General features: G+C 44.6%; 1 protein-coding gene across 1 annotated transcript; it reads left to right on the top strand.

Annotated features, from left to right (window-relative positions):
- The first annotated feature begins 144 nt into the window (after positions 1-144).
- On the top strand, positions 145-11869 carry atp7a (ATPase copper transporting alpha). Its single transcript, XM_057042655.1, has 23 exons — positions 145-453; positions 981-1111; positions 1897-2398; positions 3188-3964; positions 4167-4376; positions 4472-4635; positions 4748-4909; positions 4999-5075; positions 6005-6227; positions 6321-6554; positions 6645-6736; positions 6809-6936; positions 7586-7740; positions 7815-7949; positions 8074-8268; positions 8387-8569; positions 8672-8885; positions 9018-9161; positions 9286-9428; positions 9565-9768; positions 10073-10190; positions 10276-10378; positions 10470-11869. Exons 2-23 carry the CDS (start codon positions 992-994, stop codon positions 10741-10743), a joined length of 4557 nt encoding a protein of 1518 aa, XP_056898635.1. The 5' UTR covers positions 145-453; positions 981-991; the 3' UTR covers positions 10744-11869.
- Positions 11870-11892: the final 23 nt, after the last annotated feature.

Here is an 11892-nt window from a genome sequence, read left to right as displayed (position 1 = left end):
CCAGCAGTAGCAGCACTTAATTTGCCTTTTCGTTGCGATGATATCGACCTGTGTCGTTCTGCTAAACTAATTATGGCCTGTAAACAACAACAAGCCATTTATCTGTTTGAACTGCGAGGCGTCCTTTTGGCCCCGCCCCTCGGCAGTGACGTAGTAAGCCGACAGCGCTGTCACTGACGTCACGTCGACATGAGAAGGACAAGAACGTTTCCAATAGGAAGAGTCTCCGTATAGGAGGGAGCGAAGAGTCGCCTCGACAACTTCCACCTCAAGCCTTTCAGCCAGCAGGATGCCCCGGCGAGCGTGTTGTCTTGCTGGTAACGCCGGGCGAAGAGAAGAAGCCAGCTAGCTTGCTAGCTACGCCGTATATTCCCAGCCCCATGACAGCCTACGTCAGTAGCTTGTGGCTAACTAGCTAGTTACAGGAATTCTCATCGAGAAAGGTTGGAAAAGGTAGGTTTTTGGTTATTTTTGTGGTTACAGTGCTGCAGATGCCACGGCGCTGATATAGTTGAAAGTTGTTTTTTTGTAAAATGCAACAGGTTTTATTTAAGTTCGATCTAAGCTATTTATTTACTTTTTGCTAGTTCTTAATCACATAAAAGTTAGCAGAAGCGTTTCTTGTCATTGCACCAAAGAAAATAAGTGCAATGGCCTGTTCTGAGTTCCTCAAATCTATAAGCAAACCAGTTCTGAGAGAGACAGTAATAAAGTGCTCTTGGAATTTAAAAGGCTCTGCTAGTATACATTTAACTGTTTAAATCGTTAACTCTTAACTGTTCGTATGTGAACTGTTCACCCACCTTCTTGTACATGTTTGCTAATCTTTTCATGCTTTTTTTTGACACAATGAGAACAAACCTGATACTACTTGTCTGCTTTTGTTGGCCTTCATTTTGAGAGGAATTCTCAGTTTTTCTACTCTGTCATTCTTTAGGTTTTTGCCTATACCATAATACTCTCCTGTCCTTTCATTTTAGGCAAAGCAATCATGACAGACAAAGGCAGTCTGTGCTTGGTTACCCTCGGAGTGGAGGGTATGACTTGTAACTCCTGTGTCCAGTCCATCGAGCAGCGAATCGGCTCCTTTGTGGGAGTAATAGACATTAAGGTATACGCTATTATTTGTAGAACATTTACTATCATTTCACCGCTGAAGCTCCAATGCTTAAAATGAGTACATTTTGAAGTTTAGTCGGAATTCATTCAGTTAAACATGATCAGAAATATTCGCCTGACAAAGGGTAAGGGTAAAAGCTTTAGCGTTTTGTGGACCATTTTTCCTGATTAATGCCAATGTCCCACTACCTCAGGGCTAGCTAAACCTATTAACAATCCCATTGCATCAAGGTTACCATGGAAAAAGGGTAAATGGTAATAACTCTGATCTGCTATTTGGCTTTATTGTTTGTTTGGCCCCCAGGCTGAGTTTAAATGAGAAAATAATGTAATTGTATGTTCAAGACAGAGGTCTGCCCTTTGCCAGATAGTGACAGCAAGTCAATATGTAGCTTTTGGATGCAGCAAAACAGTTTTGTTCCTGAGTCATTTAAACTCTCGTTGTCTGAGCATGTTTAAGCATCATCATCATGTTGTTTACACATGAGCTTGGAGAAACAGATATGGCTATAATTACTTTCTTATTCCTTGCTTCCCCCAGACGGAGCCAGACATCGTTAATCCATAGCACACCCATTTCCACTACACCCAGTTTCATTTCACCTTGTGCCTCAGTCATGTGATCATTTCATTGTATCACATGATTCCTTCTTGCTTAAGAGGAAGAAGGATAAATATGTGGGAACATGCTATAAGCTATACTCATTGAGACTGGGCTTTCACGTTGATTTTTATAGGTTCTCACCTATTTACTGACTTGTAACCTTTATCCATTAGGTGTCTTTAGGTCACAAGAACGCTGCCATCATATTTGACCACAGTCAGCAGAGTCCAGAGTCTCTGTCAGAGGCCATTGAAGACATGGGCTTTGACTCACCTCTGTCGGAGACGACTACAGCCACAGCCGTGCCTGTGGACACCCAGGTGATCCCAACATCAAACCTAGAACCAGCAGCCCAACAGGAAGCTTTAAAGAAACTAGCCCAGATTCACGGAGTGCTGGATGTCAGAGAAAACCCAGCAAGGATGGGCCTCAGCGTCACCTTTGTTCCTTCACTCACATCCTTGCTGCAGCTGAGCGAGGTGGTGGCCAGCTTGTTCCTGGAGAGCCAGGCTCCCAGGAGCCCCAAACAGAAAGCTCCAACCTTGTCTCCAAGTCATGCAGCGGGGGCCGGGGCGTCGCTGCTGAAGCTGTGCATTGAAGGAATGACCTGTCATTCCTGTACCACCACTATTGAAGGGAAGATCGGAAAACTGACTGGGATTGAAAAGATCAAAGGTGATGAACTTAATTGTTTTACAATCAGTCACGTATGACTTTCCAAGGTTATAGTGATGATGTTACAGAGAGGCTATACATCATACCAAAGTGCTGTTAATGTTCACTGTGCACTGGAATTCTGTAACTGACTACTGACCGTCTGGCTTATCAACGTGGCTAAAGGAATCGTGAGAAGAAGTTTATGATTTGAGGTCAGAGGTCACTTTTCCCACACCTCATGTCTCGTGAACAGGATATCTGAAAAGACAGGATTTTCACCAAACTCAGACTTAAACTCAAAGTTCAAGTTGAGGTCACAGTTCATCAGGACCTTGCATTTAGTTAACGAATGTTCTGAGTCTCATCCGTTATATTTTAGATAAGTCAATCTGCTGATTCACGTCATTTGGCTTCAAGAATAAGCTTATTATGTCCATAGAATGCTTTCAGAAGTTTCAATTTGAAACAAAAGTCCAGGTTGACCCTTTCGGAAGTCGATTTCTTTGTTAGCATTGTGTCTTATTGTGCACTGAGGGGTTTTACTTCATTTATTTTTATTGGATAAACACTGTTGAGTGAGACAGGAAGAAGGAGAGGCGCGGCGTGCAGCAGACATCCTGTGCAATCCTTTTCAAGTAGAGCCTCTGTTCAGACTGAGACTCGGCTTTCTGTTTGTCCACTCGGGGGTGTTTTTAATATTTTAATACCTAGAAATGCTGTCAATCACACAACCAGAAGAACCCTCCCACTGCTGTGAGTCCCAGGCTGTATTCCTAGTTAATGTCGTCATGCTTTTGTTCTCCGCAGTTGTTCTGGAGGCTCAGGAAGCTACGGTCGTGTACCTGCCCCACCTCATCACTGTCCAGACCATCACTGACCAGATTGCCGTGGCTGGCTTCAAGGCGTTTGTCAAGTCCAAGCCTCGTCCTCTGCAGTTATCTTCTAGTGAAATCCAACGCTTTGTTGACTCTGAAAAACAAACCATTTCTTCACCATCAGATACATCTGAGGAGACAGAAATCTTCATAGACGCCACACCTATTGTGCTCAGGGTTAAAGGAATGCATTGTCGTTCATGTGTGGTCAATATCCAAGACAATATCTCAAAGCTGCCTGGTGTGACCTCGGTGGAGGTCTCTCTGGAAGCCGAGAGAGCCTCGATCTGCTACGAACCTCTGAAGATTACAGTGACTCAGCTGCAGCAAGCAATTGAAGCCCTGCCTCCAGGAAACTTCAGGACTCAACCCTGGGACTCCCCTGCCCCTCTCAGATCTGCGTCTGCATCGCCTGGTCCTGACCTCTTGTTGCCTCGGCCTGCTGGATCTAATATAGCCACGCCGGTTTCCTCAGAGCCTTATTTTACTCAGCCTCTCTTGTCTGTAATTACTATTCACATCGAGGGCATGACATGCAACTCGTGTGTGCAGTCCATTGAGGGGATGCTCCCCCAAAAGAAGGGGGTGATGTCAGCGCAGGTGTCTCTGACTGATCACAGCGGCGTCTTTGAATATGATCCTCTTCTGACAACACCAGAGGAGTTGAGGGAAGCCATCGAGGACATGGGTTTTGATGCCTTCTTGCCTGGTGAGAAGATTTTGGAGATCGCTGCATTAGCTTTGACATTTACAGTGCTGTAAATGTCGTCCATAAATGTGCTGCACTCTGTTGTGTGGTTGCCTGCTTAGACTGTTGGAAAAATAACTTGAACCTATTATTTATAATAAGCTATTATCAAGACACACCTGCTAACTGCTAATTATATGACATTATCATTTTCTTTTCATAGTAACGAATTCTCTGCTTCCTGAACCCGTTTGCAAACGCTCAAAATCTTTGAGCGTAGCACCTATGAAGGATGAGCTGAACAGTAGTTTCCACAAAGACCCCCCCCGGGAGAACGCTGGAGACAGACACTCGAAATGCTACATCCAAATCGGAGGGATGACCTGTGCTTCCTGTGTGGCAAACATAGAGCGCAACCTCAAAAATGAGAGAGGTCACTTTATAATGATATAATGACAAACTTAAGGCTTTTTTCAGTTGTATTTGTATCGTAGCAGGACGTAAAGGAAAAATGTAATTGTCTTCCAGGTATCTACTCGGTTCTGGTGGCGCTTATGGCCAGCAAGGCGGAGGTGCGTTACAACCCTGAGATCATTGACCCACTGAAGATAGCAGAATGCGTGAAGGAATTGGGCTTCACTGCTTCTGTAATGGAGAACTATGAAGGCTCAGATGGAAACCTGGAACTTGTGGTGAGTTTCTATTTATATCTGACATTAATAGGACAAGCTGAACGAAGCTGATTACTACAATATCACAAACTTTGTTTGCAGTTATTCACTTCACACTGTCTGTTTTTTCCAGGTCAGGGGAATGACGTGTGCCTCATGCGTTCACAAAATTGAATCTAACCTCATGAAACAAAAGGGGATTATATATGCCTCTGTTGCTTTGGCAACCAACAAAGCACATGTGAAATATGACATGGAAATTATTGGGCCTCGAGACGTCATCAAGCTGATTGAGGTACGTGTATTGTGTATTTCCCATGCTTTTCTATATGAATTGTCTGATTTAAGAGCACGAGATCTGATTTGTATTTGCATTATTTGTAGAATTTGGGGTTTGAAGTGAGTTTGGTGAAGAAAGATCGTACGGCCAATCACCTCGACCACAGCAAAGAGATCAAGCAGTGAGTAGCAGGCTGCCATGTGCCTGCGTTCGGTCTGTCCGTCACCAGCTGCTACAATACTTTGAATTCCTGTGATATCATTAGTTTTTCTATTAAAGCAGCTTTAGTTCAAGTGTGCATGAATGGGAACTCCCCAACGTAACATTATTAGAGTTGCTTCTGCCTTTTTTTTTCTTTAGAAATATCCAGGAAATTCTTTGGAACATATATAGGGAGATGGATAGGATTCATACAACCTGAAAACCCTTGGGAGTAGCAAATAATGCTGGTTTATTACTGTGCCTAGAACCACACCATGATCTGAGCCTGGAAAGGTGGTGCTTATGTCTTAGGGTTGGCCTTTGCAGGCTTGTAAATTTAGGCCCCAACGCCTTCCCAAAAACATAACTGAACAGTGGAAAGGAAAAACAGTCTTGCAGGCAATAGATCTGAGTTCAGAGCAAAACAAATCAGATACTTTTCACTCTTGTGCCTCTTCAGCTGTGTCACTGTTTACGGTAACTTTACCAACATAGGGTCCAAGTTAAATATTTGTCTCTTTCAGGCTCTTTGCTTCGAGGTGAAAATCGACACAGTTTTATCAATTGCTATGTGTCACATGTCTCAACTAGTTGTTTTTTCCTCCTCCTACGGGGGTAGACGGTTGTCATGGTCTCTCCACAGAACATGTTATCAGCCATAAGGAACACAAAAGTTAGCTGTTATTGTCAGTAAGCTCAAGCAGAAGTCTGCATTAATTAAGAAAATAAATCATAGATGCTTGAGATCCTTTTTTATTGTGTTACTTAATTTACTATCCAAGTACCAACACAAGTTCCAGCAGCATTATATATAACATGTATAGCTGTATGTGTAGTATTTGCGCATCACCACTTGATAAATGTGATTTGAAATGTCATTTTTAATGCCGTATCCATGTCGTCTCTAAGGTGGAGGTTTTCCTTCTTGGTGAGCTTAGTGTCCTGTGTGCCTGTGATGGGCATGATGATGTACATGATCATCATGGACTACCAGATGAGTGCGGCCCATCAGCACAATGTCACAGCTGAGGAGCGCAACCATTACCACTCTACCATGTTCCTGGAGCGGCAGGTGGCTCCAGGTCTGTCCCTCATGAACCTCCTTTCCTTCATCTTTTGCATTCCCGTGCAGGTAAATCAAAGCGATTGTGCTGCCAACAGAATGCACAGGTGTAATAAATATATGCATCTATTTAACCCAAAGTCTGAATTATTTCTTGTTCAGTTTGGCGGTGGGTTGAAATTCTACAGACAAGCCTACAAATCAGTCAAGCATCGATCAGCCAACATGGATGTACTGATAGTTCTGGCTACCTCCATAGCCTTCACCTACTCCTTCGTTGTCCTCATTGTTGCCATGGCGGAAAAGGCGACAGTAAACCCCATCACCTTCTTTGACACACCACCAATGCTCTTTGTCTTCATATCCTTGGGACGCTGGCTGGAACAAATAGCCAAGGTTTGCCTCTTTACTCATCATTATTAAAGTTTTTGCTGTTCAAGTTCAAGATAAGTGAGATGACGGCATGTGATTCTGCCTTCAACACAGAGTAAAACATCTGAAGCTCTGTCCAAGCTGATGTCTCTACAAGCTACTGAGGCCACAGTGGTGACCCTGGGCAGTGGCAACTCTATCCTCAGGTACTGCTCCACTGTGCTGGTTCAGTCTAAACTCGCTACGTTTGTGGTGTTTAACGTCTGTCTGTGCTGCAGTGAGGAGCAGGTGGATGTTGACCTGGTGCAGAGAGGAGACGTCATCAAAGTGGTTCCTGGTGGGAAGTTTCCAGTAGATGGGAGAGTCATCGAGGGTCACTCCATGGCCGATGAATCTCTCATCACAGGCGAGTCGCCCAATCTTTCCTGTGTTTAAGTGCTCCATATTTACTATTGCTGTCACCTGCAATTGGACGTCTCCTTATTTAAAAGTCATAAAAAGATGCTTTAGACATAACTTTCCATACAAAGTGTGATTACGAGTGCATGCCAAATTGTTTCAGCATTTTTTTAGAGAACCTTGTAATCAGCAGTTTAATTAGAGTTACACAGAATAGAATTAATTTGCCTGCAAGAAGAAGAAGAAGCAGAAACGGCTGAAATGTTGCCTGAAACGTGACAAGATCCGTGTAGGACGAGTCTTTTATGGCAGGATTTTCTCATGAATAAAACCACACGGTGTCAATCTGTGTTGGTGGTGTGAGAGTGTCGCCACCTCCTCGGTGATGATTTTTAATGAGCTGCCGTGGTGTCATGTTCACATAACACGGCTGAATAAGCACATTTTCTCACATGCAAATGTTCCTCATTATCAATACTGAGGCTTAGATGCCAGTAACCAGTATATTTTAAGTTCAAGAATTAAGCATTTACATCTTAAATAAAAAAAACAACAATAAAAGACGAATGTTGTGGCCTGAGCCTGATGTCATTTGTAGCACGATTCTTTTGTTATGTTGGTTGTTGGTCTTAAACGTTCTGCCTTTGCTGTTGCAGGCGAGGCCATGCCAGTGACCAAGAAGCCGGGGAGTTCTGTGATCGCAGGCTCCATCAACCAGAACGGCTCTCTGCTCATCAGCGCCACACACGTGGGCCTGGACACCACGCTGTCTCAGATCGTCAAACTCGTGGAGGAGGCTCAGACATCAAAGGTGAATCGTCTCGCCCGAACTCCGTTTTGATCGCAATCGCACAAGGCTTCAAAGTGTTGACATTTCCCTTTCAGGCTCCCATCCAGCAGTACGCAGACAAGATCAGCGGCTACTTTGTCCCCTTCATTGTTGTAATATCTGTCCTCACATTAATCGCATGGATCGTCATTGGCTTTTTAAACTTTTCTCTAGTGGAGGAGTACTTCCCTGTGAGTATCGTTCAGACAGTTAAACTTATTTACTAAAAGCCCATCAATGATCTTTAATAGTTTTATAAAACTTTGTTTAGAGGGGTTTTATTTTCAATTCTACAAGCCTTATTTTTTCTTGCAGGGTTATGATAAAAGCATCTCCAGAGCTGAGGCGGTGATTCGCTTTGCCTTCCAAGCCTCCATTACAGTGTTATGCATCGCCTGCCCTTGTTCTCTTGGCTTAGCAACCCCGACAGCTGTTATGGTTGGCACAGGGGTTGGAGCACAAAATGGCATTCTGATAAAGGGAGGAGAACCTCTTGAGATGGCACACAAGGTACGCTGATGATACAGTTGGTGTGTTGCGTAACAATTTAGGAATTATGAAGTCGATGCTTCCATTTAAATGCAGACTGATTTTAGTTAGAGTTTCATTTGAGTCGTGTCTCCCCCAGATTCAGTCGGTGGTGTTTGATAAGACTGGAACAATCACGTATGGCTCTCCAGAAGTTGTCCAAGTCAAGATTGTTGTTGAGGGCAACAAGATGCCTCGTTCTCGACTTCTTGCCATCGTGGGCACGGCTGAGAACAACAGCGAGCACCCCCTCGGGGCAGCTATCACCAAATACTGCAAACAGGTAGTCTTCTGTGACGATAGATCAGCCAGGCCACCAGGAACTTCTCCTTGTGTATTGTCTTTAAGCTATTTTCAACACGTTGAAAAACCCGTCCCCGTGCAGGAACTTGGCGTCGAGTCTCTTGGAGCGTGCACAGACTTCCAGGCTGTGCCAGGCTGTGGGATTCGATGTCAGGTCAGCAACACAGAGACGCTGCTGAAAGAAGCAGACAGCGACAGCGAGGATAACAATCAGCGCAACAGCGTCCTCGTCCAGATCAGCGACACCCGCATATTGAGCAGCTCCCATCCTCTGATCATGGACCCGCAGCCACAAGGTAAATGCAAAAGTGTATATTTGAATTCTAGTGCTGCTAGAAGATCAAATAAACTACATGTGCCACTTTTAATGAACTAGTGATGTTGTTGGGTTGAATCCTTTCTTGTGTGCTCTCTTACTGTGCAAACAGCGGTCAGAACCACCTCCTATGGGGTCCTGATTGGCAACAGAGAGTGGATGAAGAGGAACTGCCTACAGATCAGACCTGATGTAGAGGAGGCCATGGCCAATCACGAGCGCAGAGGGTGCACTGCTGTTTTGGTAGCTGTAGATAGTGAGTAGCACTGTTCTGTGGGTTTGAAATATAGTCACATAGACCTTCTGTGTTGCTCGGTTTGCAAACCCAAGAGAGGTGTCAGAGGTTTATTTTATTTTCAGTAATCTGAATCTTTCCGCAGATGTTCTCTGCGCAATGATCGCCATCTCTGACAAGGTGAAGCCAGAGGCTGAGCTGGCCGTCCGCACTCTGGTCAACATGGGACTGGAAGTGGTGCTGATGACCGGAGACAACTGTAAGACGGCGCGCGCCATCGCAGCTCAGGTACGGGCGCTTTGGAGAGCAAACTAGTTTAACATAGAGCTGGAGATTAGAAACAACTACTTGTCAAACAGGCTTCAAATATATTTGTTTTTGAGCGTGTCGTTTCGAAGCGGTTGATTGCGGGTGACTCCCACAGGTTGGAATCAGGACGGTGTTTGCTGAGGTTCTGCCCTCCCATAAGGTCGCCAAGGTGGAGCAGCTGCAGCAGGCAGGGAAGAGGGTGGCCATGGTCGGTGACGGCGTCAACGACTCGCCTGCTCTAGCCATGGCTGACGTGGGCATCGCCATAGGAACTGGGACAGATGTGGCCATTGAGGCTGCAGATGTGGTGTTGATCAGGGTAAAAGCACATTTATACACACCTGAATTCTTGTTTCCAGTAAAATGGTTTTTTGGTGTGTTATACAGTATGGGAGGTTATTTTATTGTATGTTTTACCAATCTAACGAAAGCAGTTGTAAGAAATTAATGTTCTCTGTTTTTATTACAACACATCAGGTTTGTTATCGTGGGTAATTAATAGTAGTTGTAGCACTTCTCACTTTGTTCATAATTGTCCTGAAGACCGTTTGGGACTGTCATTTCACATAATCACATTTGCTATATTAACCTTTTCCATAAATCTGTCATCATTTCTTCTACAGAATGACCTCTTGGATGTGGTTGGAAGCATCGATCTCTCTAAAAAGACGGTGAAGAGGATCAGAATCAACTTTGTGTTTGCTCTCATCTACAACCTGGTTGGCATTCCCATCGCTGCCGGTGGGTGTATGAGAGACGGTCCATTTACAACCATCTATCCCTATAAACCCACAGATGATGAATTAAAACAATACTTTGTCTGCAGGGGTTTTCCTTCCTGTGGGCCTGGTGTTGCAGCCTTGGATGGGTTCTGCTGCCATGGCGATGTCGTCCGTCTCTGTGGTTTTGTCCTCCCTTCTACTCAAATGGTAATGATTTATTTATGGGATTGTGGAGCCCTTTCCTTGCACTTAAAACTTTCAATGTTCAAATGGCTCTCTGCTGTTTGTCCACGTGCAGTTACACAAAGCCCACCGCCGAGAAGTTGGAGGCCAAACTGGGTCACATCAGGCGGCAGAAGAGCCTGTCGGAAATCAGCGTCCACATCGGCATGGGCGACGTGCGCCGCCCGTCCCCCAAACTCAGCCTTCTGGACCGCATCGTCAACTACAGCCGTGCCTCCATCAACTCCCTGCGCTCCGACAGGCACTCGCTGAACAGCTTGGCGCTCAGCGAGCCTGACAAACACTCTCTGCTGGTGGTGGAGCCTCTGTGTGAGGAGGAGCTCTGCTGAACGGAAGACGCACGTGTGGGCCAGCGAGGGCGCCCACTCCCAAGAGAGGAGTGCATTTATTGAAGGTTGTGCCATGCTTGGTGTCATAGATAATCCACTGAATGGCTCATTCATCTGCTGTGCTGCGGGTGCCTCGGGGCGTCGCGGCTGAAGAACGCTTGCACGCCCTTTTGGTTTAGCTGAGGCAGCTGATCACGTGCACGTCAGCTCATACTCATGCGTTTGAAGTGACTGGTGTCAGGTGTACTCTGACCAACCGACCGATCTTGTGACCTTTCTCTGTATGAGCCTTAAAGCAGATGAGTGTTGTGGTTTGCCTGTATAACCTTAATTTAATCGACCTATCCAAAGTTATAGCGCGTTGCCGTCACAGTGCAATCTGTAAAAATATATTTTAACTAGTTTTTCTGAGAAGAAAGCACTGGTTTATACTTGTGTTCCAGAATATTTATATTGCCTTTATTTATCTTTTGATTGTGAACAATTAAGTTTTAAATCCAAATATTGATTTCTCTCTAAAATGTGTAATTACCAGGTGAGGTAAAGGAAAAATATGAAGACTTTGCTGGGTAATTTGTTCTGTATGAACTGTAGAGGAGTGAGAGGTTAATGTGGGAGTTGTAAGTGCCAACTGACAAAGTCCAACACATTCCAAAGATGGCACCACTCAGAAATTGACATGGACTTGAAACATATGACATTTGAACAAGGAGGTCTTTAACCTGAAGGTTTATGCTGATCAGTGAACTTATCTGGGTGTTAAATATAAACCGAAGCTGTTACGTGGGAGCCCTACTGAGCACTCGAGCCGCTGGGGCAGGACTCACCGTCTAATCCTAAAGACGTCTGTCATCTCTCTTGATAAGAAGTGTCTTCAGGTTCTCTTTCAATGATCAAGCTGTTAAGTTTCACTTTTAGGTTGAAACGCCAAAATATGCTGACTAAGGTGAACACAGGTGTCAAGTCCAGGAGCTGACCAGTTTTGTTACTCTCTAAATTATCATCACACTTATTGTAAATTGAAGTCAGTTACTGAAACTAGACTTATAAAATGATTTAAGATTGTGTTTGTGAAGCCGTCAGGTGTTCCCTTCGGTGCCTTTGAATAAAGTGCTTTTGTATCGTCTGCTTTTTCCACTTTTGACCGCA

This window comes from Takifugu flavidus, chromosome 9, assembly GCF_003711565.1.
Source record: "Takifugu flavidus isolate HTHZ2018 chromosome 9, ASM371156v2, whole genome shotgun sequence".
In the NCBI taxonomy this organism is placed as follows: Eukaryota; Metazoa; Chordata; class Actinopteri; order Tetraodontiformes; family Tetraodontidae; genus Takifugu; species Takifugu flavidus.
The sequence above is the reverse complement of the archived record's forward strand: the minus strand, read 5'-3'. Positions and strand labels throughout refer to the sequence as shown.

Excerpts from the sequence above, each read along its gene's own strand:
- atp7a (XM_057042655.1), top strand. The coding sequence starts at position 992 with ATGACAGACAAAGGCAGTCTGTGCTTGGTTACCCTCGGAGTGGAGGGT. Across the intron at positions 4,910-4,998 it reads ACGTCATCAAGCTGATTGAG|AATTTGGGGTTTGAAGTGAG; the intron begins GTACGTGTATTG and ends CATTATTTGTAG. Across the intron at positions 5,076-6,004 it reads CACAGCAAAGAGATCAAGCA|GTGGAGGTTTTCCTTCTTGG; the intron begins GTGAGTAGCAGG and ends GTCGTCTCTAAG.